Consider the following 22,339-nt stretch of genomic DNA (forward strand, 5'->3'; position numbering starts at 1 on the left):
TAACAGAAATAATTACATATAAAGCATACTGCTTTCAATCTCATATAAACCTTTAATTATTAAAAGTTGAAATAAAAGTCAAGTACCTATAGTTAAGCTTAAAAGTCCAATACAAAGTTAGCGTTAATCAAGAAAAAAAATCTATGAAATTTAAAGTTTATTAACTTAGAAGTTGAAAGATATTGGCTAAATCCTTAATAATCAACAAATTATGAAGTTTTCAAAATGCTTAATAATGTAAATGGAAACAACTATTTAGAAAAAAACTTTAGCCTAAAAGATTACTTCTATGAGTCACTGTCACCTAAAATAACTTAGCAGTATTGGGTAAAATTTCACATTTAATCAATTTGAACACATTCACATTTAAAATTGTTTGCGAAAATGACTTATTTCATTCATTCATTCCAATATGCATTGAATGACTCCTACATATCAGACTCTATACCAAGCTTTATATGAAGATTAAATCCCAACTAGAAAATTAAACAGGAACAATGCACACACACACACACACACACACAATTCCCCGCAAACAGAGACGACATCTTGGTTAAAAAAAAAAAAAACCACAGGATAATATTTCTTATAATTCTTTCCATAACTTACATCTTCCATAAAAAAGATATATAAAATTTTCCTACCACACAGACTGCTATTTGAACTTGAGTTCTATAATTCTTTTCTAATATTTAAGGTCTATTGTGTTTTATTGTTTCACATTATAGCAATGCTTTTAGAACAGAGATTCAAAGTTATTTTAACATGTTTTAACAAAAAAGGTGGGGTGGAATAAAATAGTAAGGAAGATTATATTCTACCTTCTAATAATGAGGGCAGATAGTACTATGTTAAAAAAACATTAAAAGTCTATTTCTTCAAATTTAAAAAATTCCTAGAGAAAGCAATTGCCATAAAAATTACAAAGAGGAAAATATGAGCAGAGAGTTTTTCAAATGATGTGAAAAATGAAAAAAAATTAAAGGGTATTATAGAAATAAAAATCCCAAGCATATTATTAACATGAAAAATCTAAAAGCAATCTAAATCATACACCTCCTCATGCCAGATAGGCACTACCACGAGTCTCAAAATGTATCTGAAAAAGGTAGGTCTGTAGATGGAGGTAAAAAAGTAACTTGGGAGTATTTTGATCACTTACTCAGGCCTTTTGATCCCATGTCGTCAGGGATCTCCTGTAGAGAGTAGTTCCCAGAGAGCAAGCAATAAAAAGATAATCAAAGAAAATAGTTGTCAGTAATGCATAAAATTGGTGCTACAATAAGAGACAGTTCCAAGACCATTACAGGTGCACGTATCTTACAGAGCTCTTCTGCATATTTCTGAAAGTTTAATTAAGCTAATGGCTAGATACGCTCCACTAAAAGAATGTAAGTTCTATATGAGAAGCTGATTAAGGTAGAGAAGCAAAAATTTTGACTGTTTCTTGCTATTTTAAAAATAAAATTGAGATTGTCTACATATAATGAAGAAATAGGATAATACAGAATGTTTTGAAAAGATCTATTATTAAAGATTGGCAACGCTATACCTAGAAATCAATAAGAAGGTTCTGAGGTAACTCATGTTTTTGTCTAAAATATTCTTTTGAGATTATGTTGAATGTTTCTTATAAGAACCTTTACATAAAATAATTCTATTTTAAACACAGCTTAAAAATATCATTTACTTTAAGAATCCCTAAGGGGCCAGAAAAAGTTAAGATTGGTATGCAAATTAATTTATGCTTGTTAAGTTGTCCCTAGTTAAGATAAATAGTAACCTGTTGCAGCTCTTGAAACTGTCTCCATGGTAACAACCAACTGCAGGGCAGTAGGTCCCTCTACATTTATCTTCAGTTGACCACTGGATCCACATACTTACGGTCAGCATCACTTGTTTCCTGCTCACTCTGGTCCTTGTTCTTGTAGAAGGGGAATTTTCGGGAAAAGAGGTTCTTTTTACGCTTGTCATTGAATGACTGCTGAAGAAGAGAAGGAGGGGCAAAACAAAGGGATGTCTACTGTCTGTGTGTACAAAGGCCCAGCCTAGTAGCTCTGTGAAAGCTGACTCTTGTGACCACAGTGTGCAGTTTGTATATGAATTTTGCTTTATACAGTAAATTTCTAATTTACTATTAACTTCTCAAATTCTAACATTTTAACTGAAAGTACTGAAAAATTTAAGTTTATAAATTAAGGAGAATAATCCAGTGATACCTAAAAATAATAAGTAAGTGCTATTTGATTTTAAGAAAAAAAAGGGAAGAGTAAACCAGATTAGCTACCACTATAGTCCAAACCAAATTCACATCTATTTATATCAATCCATATTCTTTAAGAAGATTTCTAGGTGCTCTATAGCCAAAATTACTTTAGCTATTCAAATATTTTTAATGGTTTACATAATAATCTTCATTGTCCTCTGGCTTTAGCAAATTTTTTCCTTTTTTTTTTTTTTTAGCAAATGTTTTCCTTTTCTCTCTCTGTGGCTCCAACAAACTAACAAAAAGCCACTACTAAAAAAGAGAACCAAGAAAACTGAGAAAGTTGCTAGTGTTGAAAATTTAAAACAACCTTTTTTAAAAAAGAGAATTACCATAACTAAATGCTTATGGCATGAATCATGAAATGGGAAGAAAACTAAGATGTGTCCATCAAGCACAGAGTCGAGCAAAAGAATTATCAGTGCTATCTAACCAAGGAAGAAGATTCAACTTTCCTGGCCAATTTAAATGCCATCATAACTGATGTATTAGCCTTTCAGCTCTACCATATTATCTATTTTTAAAGTATATATAAATAAAATGGAACCAGATTCAATCCACTGGCACCATGTCCTAAATAAGGAATAAAAGGTTTGATGCTTGTAATGCCAGAGAGGCAGTTAAAATTCTAGTAGTTTATACATAATTGTTATGACAGCCGATTTGATGGTCCCTTATTGCACAGATGTCTGAAACAAGTTTTTTCCCTTCTTGAATGTCCCATTTGTGCGTTGAGAGTTTTAAAAGCATGTAGCACAAAGAAAGATGAGGCTAAAGAGGAATAGCTTCTTTTGTAATTTGTCACAGGCACCCATGTCTTGAAGGAAATGGCCTTGTGACACCAGGAATTATTATTATTTTTTGAAGTGGGAACAACATAAAGGATAGAAATTTTGTTTCAATTTTTTTTTAGTTTATCCATGTCATACGATGCTATCAATATTTTGAAGTATATCAACACCAGATGGTGTTTTTTGGGGGTATGCCTATATTTTCAGTGATGGGGTATCAGGTGATTAAGGTACTGAAATGGATTAAAGTGACTTTAAGCTCAAATTCTATTACTTGAAAAGATTTATTTTGGTAAGAATATTTATTTTAATAATAAATAATATTTTAAAAAAACTTTTATTTTTATCTTTTTACATCAACAGTTCAAAATTAATAAATTCATAGTCATTAGTCAAGTGGACTGTTTTGATATTAATCTTAAAATATGAAGGCTCTGATAAAGAAAGCAGAAGTTAAAAACTAAGTTGAGGAAAAAAAAATGTGGAGAAATATAAGCTTATAGTTTCACAAACTGTCAAGAAGCATTATTTGAATAAAAACCCTTGCCTGAATCCAAATTTTAGAAAACAGAAAGAGAAGAAAACAAGTTTCTGTAGGAAAAAAATTCATGGTAATCTAATTTAGGGAAGGAATTTTTTGTTCACGACAATCACTGATTTCAAATTTAGTAATAATTTTAATGCCATCCAATAAAACTGATACATTTTTAATAAAAGGTTATTTACTCCTACTGCATATATAGTGGTCAGAGTCAGTTTCACAGCAAACAACCAAAAGAAACATGAAGTTTAAAATGTTTTGATTTTTGATATCTTTGCAGTTAGCCAAAATGAGATATCATAAAGATATCATAATATAGGACAGAAAGAAATGCTTGTTAGTCAAGAATGTATTAATTGTTATTATATCTAACATCCTGCAGGTGAAGAATTTATTAAAAGTGAAAAATAGCACAAGCAAAGAGGATGAAAATGTGTAGGGAAAACACAAAACTGAAGAAACGTACTACCTCTAGTTTCTTTATATTTTCAATACAAAACAATCTGTTTAGTTACTTATTATTATTCATGCTATACTGCAAAAGAGTGCAATAAATATAAGGACTGATAAAACATAAATTTATGAAACATATATCAAATATCTAGATATAAAATTTCCATATGTAGTATTTCAAAATAGCTAAATGAATGTTAAGAATGTTAATGAGAACCTAAAGTGTTTTTAAAAAGTCTGTATTGGAAATAAAGTCCATAACCTACCACATAAGGACAAGAAAAGAAGAGCTTAGAATGGGAAACGGTATTACAGAGAGATGCAGTTCTGTATCAATGGCAAGCGTATTTTTACCCCACTCAGTACCATGCATACTTTGGGTGCTGTGTTAGAACACAGTGACTGTGTATAAAGTTGGTTATAGTCAACAAACAAGACTAAGATTTAAATATGTCGTTAATTCAGTTAACTTCTTACAGTTTGAAAGGAAAGTTACAACATGCAATTCCTTTTTCAATACACTGACAATGTATTTACTAAAATATTTTAAAAGACATTATAAAATAAGCATGAAAATCACTGTATATATTTCAAATCCTGAGCATTTACTTGGGGATATTTTTCTTCAAAGATTTTCTATTTCAAACATTACTTCAGATTATACTATATAATTTTGTATTTTCTGAAAGGTACAAATAAATTTAAAAGAAATTTGTTATTCCCAAGATAACTGAATACATTATACAATTTACTGAGATTTAATTTCTTTGATTAAGGACTATATTCCTTTAAAATATTAAAACTTTGAATGCTTAATGATATCAGACATGTACAAAGAGTAGGATTAATTTATTTACAGAGTTAATTTTCCATATTCTTTTGAAACTTGATCAAAAGATGTATAAAACATTTGCTTTAGATGTAAAAATTCCCCAATATAAAACATTGCTATAAACAGTATTTCAACACAGTATGTGTTCAGCTCTTTCCTCAGGCTTATTGCTAGAATATTCCATTGCAGTATTTACACACATACTACAGGATGAAGCCTGTGATATCATCCCTTGACATTCACCAGATTCAAGGACTTTACATGAAAACAAAAATATATCTAAAAATATATATATATAATAATTTTGATATATTTCTTGCCCATTTACAAAGTCCTCCTTTTGACTGTCCCTTTATTTCCTTAAGATAAAAATTCATACTGATTTAAACATTTGAAACATGGATTCTATTATTAAGTAATATTAGAATAAAGGAGGAAAAGAACAAGATAATTTCCACACTTGCAAAACTCCATAAACTTACATTATGAACTAGTTAATAATTTGGGGGGACCTATTTTCTCAGAAGATGTATTATTAGTTATGGCAATTAATACTGTTGATACAAGTTTCTGAATAATTGTTCATCTGTGTGAAGGCTGAATTCATTTCACTTTTAAAAATAACAACCAAAAGTATGTTAAGAATATACCAAATGACAATTCTGATAATCTGGAAAAGTCTGTGAAATGGGTGCTTTCATTTAATAAATTGCTTACTCAAGCAAATCTATTATTGTAAACCACCAATGGCAAGAGCTGTTATTAATTCTTATGATGAGGTCCTTCTAACTTTAATAATGTAGCTCAAATAAGAATTATGAAAAAGTCAATAACAGATTTTATATACGCACCCCTTTATCTCCTCTTGCTTTAGAATTGAATTTCACTGTTTTTAATCGGGCTCGTTCTTTCTTCTCAACCCTGGCAAAGCACAGATCATTTTTTAAGTATAATAAACATACTCAAGGCTCTAATTAGAAATCATCAGGATTGCTACTTTAATATGGAGCATTTTTATATTTTAAAGCCTTTAAAAGTCATTTGCATCTCACAATTAATAACAACTTCTGAGAAATGAAATATAGGGCTCATTTTATTATGAAATAAAACCACTTATTAAGTACAAGTATGTATACTTATATATACACTCAAATCCATAACTATACTGAAATTATTATGATGTACCACTTCTGAGTTCAGCAATTTTCCAGGTTTTCCATTTGTTCTGGTTTTTGAATATTTAGCTTATGGAACACATATGCTAAAAACTCACTGTCAGAGCGAAAGCAAATGAAGTAAAATGTTAACAACTGAGGAAAGTAGATGAAAGAAATGTGGGTATTCTATGTACTATTCTTGTATTTCTTTGTACTTATATTTTCTGCAGCTCTGAAATTTTTAAAAATAAAAAGGAGGGAAATAAAAACATTTAAGCTTAATTCCAATGATATATTTGTATAAACACATAAAGTAACCATTTACAGTACACAAAATATAGTTTTAAAGTATCTTTGGAAGGATAGAGAAGAAATGGTAACCTTAGTTAACTTCTCAGGGAAGGTGAAATGGGTGCGTGGGGAACAGGGTGCGGAGGGGACCTGTACAGCTGTTAAAATCTTTTGAATTTTAAACCTTGTTGAAAGTGTTACCTTTGAAACAAGCAAGCAACATATTACAACAATGTATATAGTGTACAATCTACAGCCATGTATGAATATTGCAACCAGTATGAATCTTGAAAAATTTCATACAAATTAAGCTTTATAAATTCTTGATTTCAGCATAGCAATCATATTATATAGCAGAAAAACCTACCAAAAAGCCTATGAATAAAAGCATATCTTTCTTTTTTTTTTTTTTAAATTATCTAACTATAAAGTTTTACCATGGGTACAGAAGAACCCTAGCAGTCACGGATTTAAAATTTTTGTTTTTACTATTCCAGAGCAACCTTGAGAGTCCATGATAGGAATAATGAATTTATAATTTTGCCAAGGCACTTATTCAGGGCACTGAAAAACTAACATTTAGTGAGTGAACATTTACAACTCAAAATGGCTTTGTTTTCTAATCATTATTTTGCTTACTAAATAGTTGAGTGACTTCAACTGTGTTTGTCAATACTGTTCCCGAAAGAAAGCTAAGAACTGTAGGTTCTTAGCTAAGAACTCCAAGTCCTTGTGCTATTATTAAAGATGACAGCATTCTATGTAAAAAAATACAAGTTTAGAATACACTGAAGGATGAAATGGCATAACTGGCTGTGATTTCATACTGTAATTTATGGCAGGAAAATTATATTTTATATTATTATTCACAAATTTGGGAATTTGTAGAGGTGTCAAGGTATATCTCTTTGATCACTTTTGGCTTCAAAATCTAACCTTATAGAATTTTTATACAAAATGCAAAATATCTCTTTCCACCAAAGTCAGCTGTATTTCTCATTTGTTGCAGACACCTGTAAAGCCTTTGTAAGATAAAAGACTTCCAGAGATAAAGACAATTTTTAGGAACTCTGACCTCGATATTTAAGATGTGAGGTTTCTATTGACTCAACAAGGCACAGAGGAAGCATTTCTGCATTTAAAGGATACTATATTCTATTCTAGAGAAGAAGTTATGCTGAGGGCTGCATTGCTAAAAGAGGAGTTGTCACCAAATAGTTGGATCTTGCTAAAAATATGGATCTAGCCAACAACAGTCATAAATTCCAAAACCACAATTATAGAGATCTTGGCAATATTTCAACATTTGTATTCTTCAAAGTCTATCAACAGACGTACAAATATATATATGGTAGAGAGGTTTATAAACAGGCATATGATTTGGCATAAGTATCAATTTAGAGTCTCAACAAAATAAGTATAAGTCCAGTTTATTAACAAGGAAAGAACAAGTTTATTATATCATAAGCGTGATTTGAAGTGAATTAACTAGCTAAAATAAACATTAATGTCTCTCTGACAATTTTCACTGGCAAGGCTATGGTTTTTCCTGTGGTCATGTATGGATGTGAGAGTTGGACTGTGAAGAAGGCTGAGCGCCGAAGAATTGATGCTTTTGAACTGTGGTGTTGGAGAAGACTCTTGAGAGTCCCTTGGACTGCAAGGAGATCCAACCAATCCATTCTAAAGGAGATCAGCCCTGGGTGTTCTTTGGAAGGAATGATGCTAAAGCTGAAACTCCAGTACTTTGGCCCCCTCATGCGAAGAGTTGACTCATTGGAAAAGACTCTGATGCTGGGAGGGATTGGGGGCAAGAGGAGAAGGGGACGACAGAGGATAAGATGGCTAGATGGCATCACTGACTCGATGGACGTGAGTCTGAGTGAACTCCGGGAGTTGGTGATGGACAGGGAGGCCTGGCGTGCTGCGATTCATGGGGTCGCAAAGAGTCGGACACGACTGAGCGACTGATCTGATCTGATCTTAAAACTTTTAAGTTTTAGGCAATGATTAAGCTGAATCAGATCTCATATATAAGTTCTTTTGGGGAAATTATGAACTGATGTTTTAACACCTTCCCCATAAAAGTAGAGACATCCAATAACATTTCATTGACCTCAGAGAGGGTTGTTGGGATCACCTTTTTCAAAGAAACTCTGTACTTAACCACTTATGCCACTAGATGTTAAGTATGCACCAGTGAGTGAATCACTACAATAACCAGTTAAAACAAAGAGGAAAGACTACTGAATGCACACATGATTCTAAATTAAACAAGAAAAAGAGATGATATCTAAAAGAAATAGCTAAACATTTCTAAAAATCTAAAATATCTAAAAGAAAATTTTAGATATTTCTAAAAATTTTGCACTTAAAACTCTTTCCCTTTTTTAATCTAGAAGAGGCAATTCACAAAATCAAAACCCCTGAAAATTTGAGTTTTAACACCACCTACATGGGAAAACTCATAGCTCAGTGAGTAAAGAATCTGCCTGCAAAGCAGGAGACCTGGGTTTGATTCCTGGGTCAGGAAGATCCCCTGGACAGAGGAGCCTGGCAGGCTATAGTCCATGGGGCTGCAAGAGTCGGAATGACTTAGCGACTGAAATCAAACCACCACGTAGGAAAATTATAGAGGTTTTTAATTCTTTCTCCACTGGTATAGATCTGTGGCACAGTGACTTAAAATATACTTACTTTGTAGGAACTTTAGAGAAATTTCTATTTGGGGGCTTCATATTCTCTTACTATATCATTGGTTAAAATATAAAGTGAAAGGAAGTGAAAGTCGCTTAGTTGTGTCCGACTCTTTGTGACCCCATGGACTCTAAAGTCCACTGGATTCTCCAGGCCAGAATACTGGAATAGGTAGCCTTTCCCTTCTTCAAGGGATCTTCCCAACCCAGGGATGGAACCCAGGTCTCCCACACTGCAGGTGCATTCTTTACCAGCTGAGCCACAAGGGAAGCCCAAGAATACTGGAGTGGGTAGCCTATTCCTTCTCCAGCAGATCTTCCTGACACAGGAATTGAACTGGGGTCTCCTGCATTACTGGTGGATTCTTTACCAAATGCGCTATCAGGGAAGCCCAGTTACAATACAAGGTGAATAAAATTAAACGGCTGTGAAACACAATATAAAACACCAAGCATAAAATCATCACTTCAGTAAAGGAAATTAAAAAAAATCCCAGCAATTATTCACATTGCCCAATTTTCAAGTGGTAAGACTCTAACAGACTTATATTTACCTGCGTTTACTGGGAATCACCCCAACTTCATCACTTTCACCATCTGGTGTAACCTGTCTGGCTTGCCACCATTCATCATCAGAAGCATTAATAACATGGAGGATATCTCCAAATTTGAAGTTCAATCCCTGACTAGGAAGGCCACTGTCTTTAGTCTTGTCATAATCAAAGAGGGCCCTAGATTAAGAAGAAAAAAGTCTGCATTTCTTATAATGATATTATCAATATTAAATAAACAGGATCCTAAAAGTATATATATAATTTAGGTAGACAGTGAAACAATGTACCACGGTAGGCAAAATAATGCCAAGCTCAATTTTGTGTTATATACAAGAAGACAATGAGAGTAAAAAGAAACAGCAAAATTAACTTGTAATGGTAATAGACACACTATTCTCTCAATAGTGTATGAGAAATTTAAAATATTGTATGAGAAAATAAAAAAAAATACTTTTAGTACAATCCAATAGCAAACTATATTTAATTCTAAAATGAAGATAAATTTGGTGAGTTGCTCTTAATTAATAAAGTAAATATTAAGAGACTCTCCCCTGTGACTAGACACACTTGGGAAAACAAATTTGCTGACTGATCTGATTCATCATTTGTGGACTTTAAGGCTAGAAGACCAGAGTGATTATTTTCCCAGGTAAGTATTGCTTTCATTTGTTCATAAAACCAGAGTTAATAGGGTTTTCAGAGTCAATAACAAATATGAAAACTAATTACACATGACTATATGATGACTTAACAGGTGCCAACTGTTTTGGAAAAAATACTGTATTAATTTAACATAATAATTTCAAAATGTTAGGAATATTTTAAATTTTGATAACAAAATAATGTCTTACTACTTAATGAGTGTACAATATTTAAAGAAATTAAAATTCTTAGATTCAAAAAACTTCTCTTAAGAGTAGAGGAAGGATCCCAGCAACTACATTTAAAATATAATTTGTTGATTCTTTTGTTTTAATTTGGCAATGGGAAATTAGGATACAAATCATATTTCTTTTCATGCTACTCAACTTTTAAGAAGCTGTCTCTTGAAGTAAAACTGAAGAGGGGTGAAATTAATTGACAGCTAAATGAATGAACTAGTTAATGTTTTTCAAATATGTTCTTTCAAGTCTTTTCAGTGGCTAACAGTGTAAAGGAAATAGGTGAATCAAAAGTGGGAAGGTTTACTTAAACGTATATTAAAACATATACAGCACATTGGATTTTATTTGAAGAATTCTAAAAGTATAGAATTCTACTGTAAAAATTAAGATTATAAATGATATAAATGCTAAAGTCATTACTTCAATAAATTCTGAATACTGAGGAAGCATCTTTCTACTTGCAAAATAGAGTTAACATCAAAAAACAAAGGTTTGATATAGTCAGGCATTTACTAAATATTTATTTAAAAAGGTAAAGATGACAAAGATGAAGATACAAATAAACAGAATACAAGATAACAGAGTAGCTTAAGAGGTAGAACAAATGCCACAAGACATTCAGAAAAGGGAAAACTATACCTTAACATTTTTATTATCATAAATTAAACTTTTGAATCAATACAACTATATTACCAATAAACAATGGAGAAACTCACAAGTTCTACTTCCTATGTTAACATTTAAACTTTGCCTTTTAGTACTCTGATTCATTAAAAAAAGGGAAGTACTCATGGAATACTTATGTGGGTTATTAATCATAAGAATATAATAAACACTTGTTAATCTACTATCAACCTAAAGGTTTCTACACAAAACTTTTATCAGTGACTCACATTCACCTGTGTATTTTTCCCCTCGATCCTGCTTTCCTCAGATTGAGTTAAGTGCTAATTAGAGTATAACCACTATTCTGAATACAGAGTTTATTATTTCCTCGCTCTTTACCCTTTTTTGCTGTTGGTTTGATTTTATCACACACATATGGATGACTATGTATCTATGTATGATTTTACTTATTTCAGATCTTTATAAAAAAGCACCATACTGTACACAGTCTATTGTAGCCTTAACTTCATTCTTACATTTGAGATTAAAAATATATTTACCAACAAGAACGATAAGACTTCTGGTTAATTATGGCAGATTGGCTACATGTGTCTACAGGCATGCCTCATTTTATTGTGTTTCACTTTATTGCACTTGGCAGATATTGTGTTTTTTTTTCCTCACAAATGGAAGGCCCTGTTAGTTTGCCATGACTATTGGCGCCATTTTTCTGACATTTGCTCACTTTGCGTCTCTGTGTCACCTTTTGGTAATTCTCCCAATACTTCAAACTTGTTCATTAATATATTTATTATGGTGATCAGTGATCCTTAATTTTACTATTGTAATCATTTTGGGGTATCACAAACCATGCTTTAATAAGATGGTAACTTGATAAATGTCTGTGTTCTGAATGCTCCACCAATTGGCCCTTTTCCCCACCTCTCTCCCTTTTCCTTGGGCGCCCCCCCTACTCCAAGACATGACAATATTGAAATTGGGCCATTGAATAGCCTGACAATGGCCTCTTAAGTACTCATGTGAAAGGAAGAGTCACAGGTCTCTCACTTTAAATGAGAAAAAAGTTATGCTTAGTGAAGAAGGGATGTTGAAAGCTAAGATAGGCCAAAAGCTAGGCTTCTTGCATTAGTAAGCCAGCTGAAAAAAAAACGAAGGTTCTACTTGAGTACACACAGGAATAATAAGAAAGTGAAAAAGCCTTATTGCTGATACTGAGAATATTTTAGAGGTCTAGATAGAAGATCAAACCAGCCATAACATTTCTTTAAGCCAAAGTGTAACTCAGAGCAAGGCCCAAACTCTTCAGTTCTGTGAAGGCTGAGAGAAGTGAGGAAGCTGCAAAAGTTTGAAGTTTGGTTCCTAAGGTTTCAGGAAAGAAACCATCCCATAACATAGAAGTGCAAGGTAAAGCAGCAGGTACTGATGTAAAAGAGACAACAAATTATCCAGAAGATCTAGCTAGGATAAGTAATAAAGGTTGTTACACTCAACAACAGACTTTCAGTGTGGACAAAACAGCCTCATATTGGAAGAAGATGCCATCTAGAACTTTCATAGCTATAGAGAAGTCAATGCCTGGCTTCAAAACTTCAAAGGGCAGGCTGACTCTCTTGTCAGGGCTTAATGGAGCTGTGAGTTTAAGTTAAACCAATGCTCATTTACCATTCTGAAAATCCAAGGGTCTTTAAGAACTATGCTAAATCTACAGTGCCTTCTGCCTGTGCTCTATAATTGAAATTAACAAAGCCTACATGACAGCACGTTTGTTTACAACACGGTTTACTGAATATTTTAAGCATACTGTTAAGACCTACTGCTCAAAAAAGATTTCTTTCAAAATGTTACTGCTAACTGACAATGTACTTGGTCACCCAAGAGTTTTGATGGAGATGAACAATGAAATGAATGTTATGCTGAGACAACTTCCATTCTGTAGCCCATGGATCAAGGAGTAATTTTGACTTTAGATGTCATTAAAAACACTGTTGATTCATGGGAAGAGGTCAAAATGTCAGTATTAATAGGAGTTTGCAGGAAATTGACTCCAATCTTCATGGATGACTTTGAGGGGTTTAAGACTTCAGCAGAGGAAGTTAGAAACAGAAAGAGAACTAGAATGAGAAGTGGAGCCAGAAGATGTGACTGAACTGCTGCAATCCCATGATAAAACTTGGAAAGATGTTTAAACTCAAAAGATGAGGATGCTTGTGGATGAGCAAAGAAAGTGGTTTCTTGAGGTAGAATCCACTCCTGGTGAAGATGCAGTGAAGCATATTGAAATAACAACAAGGTATGGAAATACTACATCAACTTACTTGATAAAGCAGCAGCAGAATTTGAGAGAACTGACTGTAATTTTGAAAAAAGTTGACTGTGGTTAAAATACTATCAAGCAGCATTACATGCTCCAGAGAAACTATTCATGAAAGGAAGAGTTGATCAATTTGGCAAATTCTACCACTGTCTTATTTTAAGAAACTGCCACAGCCACCTCAACCCTTTAGCAACCACCTCCCTGATCAGTCAGCAATCATCAACACAGAGGTAGGACCTTCCATCAGAAAAAAAAAAATATTGAAATTGCTTAAGGTTCGTTGACAATTAGCATTTTTTTAAGCAATAAAATATTTTAAAATTGAGATTATATTTTTTAAGAGTCATAATGCTACTGTACATTTAAAGACTACAGAACAGTGTAAATATAAGTTTTATATGCACTGGGGAACCAAAATATTCATGACTTCCTTTATTGTGATGTTCACTGTACTGTGGTCTGTAACTGAACCTGGAAAATCTCTCAAGTAATGCTTGCATTTTCTTTCCATCCTAAAACTCACTAAAATGACAATAACAACAACAACAAAAGATAAATACAAAAGAGAGATGACAGCAGGAGAAGACAGAGTTTAACATGGTTTTGAACGATGGTAAATTTAGAGTAGAGGAAGCTCTAAATGGCATATCTGAAGAGAGGGGTTGAAATAAAATAACCGAAGTAATATTTACTCTACAAGACCCTAGAAATGCTCACAAATTAGAAGTGCACACTATCCAGGTAGGCAGAGATAAATTACAGCAGTGAACACAGAAGGACTGGTAGAAATTACAGTAATTAAATGTTACTCAAACAAAGAATATTTTATTCTAAAAAAGATACCGGAAAAGAAAACTGTTGGATATGTCATAACAACTTTAAAAAGTTTCTAGTCCTTATGTATTTTGTCTTTATCATACTATTATTATTATTCAAGAGGTTATATAACTGTCATTAATAAAATTATAATAATATCCCAAAGACATACTATTTCTAAAAGACACACTATCAGGAAATCAATCATAAAAAACATTTCCTTGGTTTTCAATACTGCATTTTCCTTGCAATATACTTTTCTATAGTGAAAACTAAGTCATAGTGAAAATCCTGAAAGAACTTGCATGCATAAATGAAGACTGCTATAACTAGAAATTAAAAAAACTTTACCTGACATAGAGGGATCGCTTCTGGCTAGTTCGAAGAGAACCTGAACCTGAACTAATGCTACTATTCATCATCTGCTCCCGTAAGTCATGTATTTTGGCTTCAAAACGACTGTATTCTGATAGAAGAAAAAAGAAAAGTAAATTCATATTTTATATCCTAAAAAATTACTTGAAGATAAAGTATTAAATATGTAAGCTGTCTTATAATTGATTAAATGTGGTCAGACTCTTAAGAGAGTAATCTATACAAGATTTTGCCCAATATGTAAATTTCAAAACTTAACAATCTTCTAAATGTACCATAAATTAGAACTGGCTGATAACAATATTTTCAGTACACTATTTTAGAGCTCATATCACATTTAATAAATTAAAAGACAATCTCCATGCATCAAATAGCAGTATTAATCCTACTTTACTGTTGAATTTAACTGTAAATTTTAAAAAGTAGGATTTATTCTAATTTCTATACTAAAAAAAGAAGTCTAAAATAATTTACACTAGACACTCTGTTTACTGACTTTTCCCCCTGTGAAGACGTCAACTAATTATATTTTCAAATTATACATAATATGGGGAAAATATGCCTTAGAAGCTAATGAAATTAACTTTACTTCAACTCATTTTGTAATTTATAAATTTTCAGAACAGCAAAATAAGACACAAAAAGCAATCTGAAGGAATAAATATATTATTTAAGATATTTTTATAAAAAACAAATATGATTTTGAAGATGGACAACTTTAAATTATTCCATACATTAAAAACTACCAAAACTATTAATAACAAGTTTATAATCACTTAAAAAATACTGTAATTACATGGTTATACCCACTTATACCTTTTTCTCTATTTGTAATAACCAATTGTCTTTTCTTATAAAACCAGTCTCATAACAAAAGCAAGCTATGTGTCTGGAGTGTGTGTAGTTTAAGAAGACAAAAAGTAAACATGATTATTGCTGCATTACTCTTCGTTTTACCACAGTCACCAAATTTATTTGCTGGATACCAAGACTAATTAATTGTAGCCTGTTAGGCTTGTCTGTCCATAGGATTTTTCAGGCAAGAATACTGGAGTGGTTTGCCATCTCCTTCTCCAGGGGATCTCCCTGACCCAGAGATCAAACCTGTGTCTCCTGCAGGTGGATTATTCCTTACCTGCTGAGTCACTGGGGAAGCCAAGTGAAGCAACAATTCATCAAAAAACTCAAAAATATTTAAATGTTCACAATAATACATATTCTTTTATTGTTCTTTAAAAATATAATAGAAAATATAAAGTATAAAAATTAGTAGACTGGTTAGTAAAAAATGAATCCCTGACAATTCAACAATTAGCAACTCATGGCAAATCTTTAGGCTATGAAGACACAGCTAAGACACAGATTGATGAATGAAGACATAGGTTAAAAATATGAAGTGAATCTTGAGTTTACACTGGCTCTTCTAATTAAAAATTAGTACCATTAGGTTTTTACTTAATCTCTTAATGCTTTCTTACATATGAAGAATCCTGGTTCTCAACACACTGGGGATTACAGAATTACAGTACTCCATCACAACTTACTTGTTTATAATACCAACATTACAATCATTACATGATCACTGAAAATACTTAACTATCTTCCCTAGTTCTTTTTATTTTGGAGTATGTTCTGTTAGAAATATACAGTTGAACACCATTTTAAAATCACTTGGAATATTCCTTCCTAGGTGTGAATGCTGCCAGATGGATAAACATCAAGGTTCACTTGTTCATTTTATTTTCAACTTCACTTTTAAGGGGTTACTTTGTAAACTTTTCATTTTTTTTTATAGGTGGGTAAAATTAGTTCCAAAGTCAAATCTATAAAACAACAATATTAAACAAGGATATCCCTTTCTCCCTACCCTATTCTGTTCTGGTCATTATAAACATTTAAAGAAAGGTTTATCCTTCCATTTAAAATAATATAAGTAAATATATATGTTCATGTAAATATGTTTACACTTACATTATTTTAGTAAATGTATATTTATACATATTTTGTAATTATGTATATATGTACACACACATATATGTATTGCTCCTCCTTCTTTAATAAACAGTAACATACACATTTCTCTACCTTGCTTATTTTATTCAATAATAAGTATAGCAGTGGTCTTACTGCAGTAATAGTAAGAATGCTCCACACCATATACAGATGTCCCTCCTTTTTTTTTTTTTAAAGCTACATGGTTCTTTTATTTCTAACCTCTGTCTCTGTTACAACAAGATACTGTATAGGGTTAGATTTGCTTTACTATCAAATCTGAAAATTATTTTCTTGAAACAATTAAGGTGAAGTAACTTTTGATATGACTGAAGTTGTGTGTGTGAACTCCAGTTCTATTCATACTATTCTATGTTTATATGTTGAATATATATGAATATATTTACAAATATACCTTTTATATAAAAAGCCTGAAGCAGATTATATATTCCAAGCATGCCTCGCATCCCATATGGTTTTGTACTATGTATCCTTGCCATTTCCCCATCAAGAGGTGAAGTCTAATCCTCTTCTTCAGTTTGGGCTGGTCTTATGACTCAACTAAGCAAGTCAATGTGGTAGAAATGATCATATGGGACTTTCCAGGTTAGATCAGAAGAGTCTGTGGAACTTTTTCCTGGTTCTCATGGGGTGCTTCATCTGGAGGAAGCCAGGATCATGTAAGAAGTCCAAGCACCACTCTGTAGAGGTCATGCAATAGTGCTCTGAGCCTAAACCTTTAGCTGGTACCAAAAGTCACAAGAAAAGGGGAGTGAAACCATTTTGGACCTTCCAAAGTAGCTTATCCATCTGCTGAATCCCATTAAGTGACTTCAGTCTATGCCACAAGGACCATCCAAGCCAAAATTCTGGCTGAATTCCTAATCTACTGAATCCACAAAATGATTGCTATCTTAATCCACTGAGCTTTAGGGGTAGTTATGAAGTAACAGTAACTAGAACACAGTCTCACTGTGCAGTCTATTTTATTTGTTCATGAATATATACACACACACATGGACAAGCCTAAGTTTATATATACACACACACACACACTAGATTCCTAAACAAGGGATCATATATATTATTTAAATATAATATATAAAATATTTATATAAAATTTGTATTTTACTAAACATGTTTATAAAACATTTATATACACATAATAAAATATATCTACATAAAATTTATATATTTATAAAAGTGAATATATAAACATAAAATCAGGAAGCTTTATTCTGTTGTTCTAACAGATCTTGTTGGATTTTGGACCCTACTATGAGAAATCTCCCCAAATCTGATTTGAAACATTATCCTTTTGTTAATAACGTCAAAGCAATCAGAAAGTTTATTCTATGTTAGTATTATCTTCAATTCTACCCCCACTTTCTGATAACTGCATTTTCTCCAAATTGTTACAGCATACAGTTTTTTCATATTATGCATGCTTTTCCTTATAACTATCTTAATTACTAATAGCAGTCTTTATATCAGTATCTCTTCCATCATTTTGGGTGTCTGAAGTTTGTTCTTTCTTTTCAGGAAGGGTTATGTGAACCCTAATTCTTCACTAATATATTTGATTGCAGCCTTTATATTTCAAGCCCGTTTGTTTCAGTTTCTTTCTCTGATTCTTAAGTATATTGACTGCAGTGTCTCCTATAAACCACTGCTGATGAACTTCTGATGACTACTTCATTTTATTTTTTTTTAAAAACATTTTTTGAGGGCCTGCAATTTCATCAAAGTATTTTTCTTTTAATTTCAATAATTTTATTAGAATATTTCTCGGTGATTGTTATCACCTTAGGTACCTGTTCAAACCTTTTGATATGCAGTTTTAATTTTTTTTTTAATTTTAGAAAAGTTTTCTTGTTTATACATTTTAATTATTTGTTTAGTTGTACTGTTTTTTTCCTATGAGATTCCTATTAAATGTATGTCTAATATTCTCTGCCAACTTTCTGTATCTGTCACTCTCAAATCCATTTTTATTATTTTTTAAAAGATTAATATATTTTTCAAGATTGAAGTAATCACAAACTGTTTTTCCTGAACCATTTGAGAGTAACTTGCTACCGTGATGTCTCATCACTCTTGAATTCTCAGTGTGTATTTCCTACAAATAAAGATGTTTTTTAATACAATCATAAAACCGTCAAAATTAAGAAAGCAACATTAATACATTACTACATCATGCTCACATTCCGTTTAAGTTTCCTCATAATATCATTAAGAGCAAATCGATCAAGTTTGAAACCATGAGTTGTCTTATGAGACATCCCCTCCAGAGAGAGCAGTTCCTCAAGTCTCCTTGACTTTGCAATCTTACTACTGCTGAAAACTACAGGTCAATTATTTTGTAGAACTTCTCTTTAGATTTGTTGATGTTCCCACATGATGAGACCTGCAACTCTGGCAGGAATGTTACAGAAGAGATGTATATTTCTTCCAATGCACCCTACCAGGTGGTATACATTTTTTATTTGTCCCATTACCGATGCTATCAACTTTCAACACTTGATGAACGTTATGTGAGCCAGGTTTCTTTACTGCAAAATTATTTTTTTTTCAGTTGCAAATAAGTTATTGAAACTATGCACACTTCTCCATTCTCATCAAACTTTCAATTAACTCATTTATTAGTAAAGCCTTATTATTTCCTAGTTCATTCAGTGGATTACTATCATGTATTATTATCATCAATCTGATGCTCCAATTGTTCCCTACTTGGCCTTTTGAACTGGATTATGTACCCTTTTGACATGCCTCCCATCATTCCTTGAGCACCATGCTTTCTGGCATAAAATATTACAGGATAATCTAATACTTTCCCTGCCCAACTCTTGAAACAAGGTATTTATCCAAACAGCCTTGGCAATTTAGATGGGAGTGGCAAATAGATGGGGAAACAGTGGAAATAGTGGCTGACTTTATTTTTTGGGACTCCAAAATCACTGCAGATGGTGACTGCAGCCATGAAATTAAAAGACACTTATTCCTTGGAAGGAAAGTTATGACCAACCTAGATAGCATATTAAAAAGCAGAGATATTACTTTGTCAACAAAGGTCCGTTTAGTCAAGGCTATGGTTTTTCCAGTAGTCATGTATGGATGTGAGAGTTAGACTATAAAGAAAGCTGAGTGCTGAAGAATTGATGCTTTGAATTGTGGTGTTGGAGAAGACTCTTGAGAGTCCCTTGGACTGCAAGGAGATCCAACCAGTCCATCCTAAAGGAGATCAGTCCTGGGTGTTCATTGGAAGGACTGATGTTGAAGCAGAAACTCCAATATTTTGGCCACCTGATGCAAAGAGCTGACTCATTTGAGAAGACCCTGATGCTGGAAAAGATTGAGGGCAGGAGGAGAAGGGGACAACAGAGTATGAGACGGTTGGATGGCATCACTGACTCAATGGACATGGGTTTGGGTAGACTCCAGCAGTTGGTGATGGATAGGGAGGCCCGGCGTGCTGTGGTTCATGGGGTCGCAAAGAGTCAGACATGACTGAGTGACTGAACTGAACTGAGTATTTAGAAACCAAGATCTGAATCTTAGGTGTGCTGACTGCTATTGGAGTGGCAGTGACCCCACACCTTTTCAGTGGACTGAGCTAGAGAATTACAATATTTGTATGTAAAATAGATAAACATTTATGTTTATATTTGTATAAATGGAAAACAATATGTTCATACTAATTTTTCAAATTCTAGTATTATATGGTTTATATTTTTCCCCTTTTCTATATTTATAACTCTCTTCTCGAACAGTAAAAGTTACAGATAACATTACCCTTAAAATAAATATTCACTTGATCAATATCTTTATGTAACTAGTCTTCTGTCTCTAGTACTATCTACTTTCCAGACTGGATTCAGACCAGTCCAATGTGTAACCATCTCATTTTGCTCAGGCTCCCACTTCTTACACCAGGACAGCTCCTGCCCTCATCAGGGGTCAGTCCTATTGGGTTACCATAGCTGTCCCCTACCTTCCTGGTCTTGCAATGCACCTAACTATGTTGTTATCCTTCACATACAATGGCTTTAATACAAAATTGGTCAGGATGTGGAAGGGAAAGAATTCTTTAATTTTTATTTTTAAAAATTTCCTGTTTTTTACCTACTTGCTTTAAATAACTATTGTGCTCCTTCTAAACTTAAATTTTTAAAATAAAATGCTTCTTTATTTCTAATAATTTGAGTTCTATTAACTCATTTACATTTTTCTTCCACATCATCATCAGTTTTCTTTAACTTGTTTTGCAATATTAGGTTATACCTTTCATTGTTTTCTGGGCATGTCTTTCTGGCATACTTTCACTGTAGAGACATTATTCTGATCCTTACATTCATTTTTCAAATAGGTTTCCATTGGATTCAATCTTGATCCTTTTCTGTTGTTCATTTTTATGTAAATTAGTTTTCTTGAACTTTCAATTAAAGATAAAGAGTACTGGGTCAGGATTTTTCAAGTTTTCTATCTTCACAGCTCTAGAACTCCTTTTTGCTGTTTCTGTCAAGTGTTCAAAGATATATCTCATACACTGTGAGATCTCTGGGTATTGTTCTTTCCTCCCATTCATCTGGACCTTCTATAAGTTCTCCCTTAGTGAGGGGCTTTGAACTAAAATGGAGCTATAGCTGATAACTGTACCAAGGGGCTCAGACAAATCCAGCTCCTTCACACCTTACTGAGATACCTTGCACTCACATACAGACTGTGCAAAAACCCTTATAGCTTCAGGTGCTGTTCTCAAATTGATCAACTGCATTTTTTAATGAGTACAGACTGACTTTCAGGCTTCTATCACTTCTCCTTGTATAGATGCTGATATCACTATCACAGGGTCTTACAGCTGTTGACAGCTTGTTTATTCTTGTGTGTATTTTGGGGCACATAGGGATATCTTTTCATCTGATTTTGCCATTCTAATTTTTTTCTGGGAGTGAGGAGGAGGAAGTTCTGGGTGATTCAGTTATAAATCTACTATCCTATTTTGTATATTCTCTTTATCCCCCTAGGATAGCCACTAAAATATTCCATCATATTAGTGGCTATCCTAGAAAACTATTAGGAAATGATGAGTTTTATCACTTATTTTTATTTTGAAGTTTCATAACCTTTAACATTTTAATCTTTTAAATATAACTTATTTGTACATTTGTATAATTTTATTTTTAATAATCACTATGTTTAACAGCTAGTTTGCAAAATTCCTGAAAGTTTAACAACTGACTCTTGTAAGACAGTACCTCACTGAACTTTTTCAAAAGTGACTTCTGTGATTCTTTAGCTCTCTGAGTTCCCATTTTCCCTTCACTTTTTGTTTGATAATTCCTTACTGTCTTAGCAGTGATCTGATGCTTTTAAAAAAATATTTATTTATTTGGCCGCACCAGATCTTAGTTGAAGTACATGAGATCTTCAATATTCATTCCAGCATGTGAACTCTTAGTTGCTGTATGTCAGATCTAATTTCCTGAACAGGGTTCGAACCCAGGCCCCTGCATTGGCAGTGAGGAGTCTTGGTCACTAGACTGCCAGGGAAGTCGCTCCGACGCTTTTAATTAGATGTTCATTATACTTCATGTAGCATTATTAGTTGTTTTCAGCCATTTTGCCTATTGAATTATCCAAAGTCCTAGTATTCTACATTTTAGAAATTTAAAAACTTTCTGTAAAAAGATCACATTACCTTTTACAGTGAGGCAGAAAATGTTCTTTGCTGAGATCTAAGTTATTACAAA

The 22,339-nt window shown here is 32.7% G+C and overlaps 1 protein-coding gene across 8 annotated transcripts in view; it reads right to left on the minus strand.

Moving 5' to 3' along the window:
* The window catches only part of DLG1 (discs large MAGUK scaffold protein 1), a 277,900-nt gene that overhangs the window by 37,526 nt on the left and 218,035 nt on the right, over window positions 1-22,339 (minus strand). For 4 of the 8 annotated variants that reach the window (XM_070371271.1, XM_070371280.1, XM_070371306.1 and 1 more), the window contains 4 exons: window positions 14,574-14,688; window positions 9,582-9,758; window positions 5,735-5,804; window positions 1,885-1,984 (listed from right to left, as the gene is read on the minus strand). In XM_070371271.1, coding sequence (XP_070227372.1) covers window positions 1,885-1,984; window positions 5,735-5,804; window positions 9,582-9,758; window positions 14,574-14,688 — 462 coding nt within the window. Of the gene's footprint in view, window positions 1-1,162; window positions 1,197-1,884; window positions 1,985-5,734; window positions 5,805-9,581; window positions 9,759-14,573; window positions 14,689-22,339 lie in introns of all 8 variants that reach the window. The other 4 variants (XM_070371326.1, XM_070371296.1, XM_070371315.1 and 1 more) reach the window with 2 other exon arrangements.

This window comes from Bos mutus, chromosome 1, assembly GCF_027580195.1.
Source record: "Bos mutus isolate GX-2022 chromosome 1, NWIPB_WYAK_1.1, whole genome shotgun sequence".
Taxonomy (NCBI): domain Eukaryota; kingdom Metazoa; phylum Chordata; class Mammalia; order Artiodactyla; family Bovidae; genus Bos; species Bos mutus.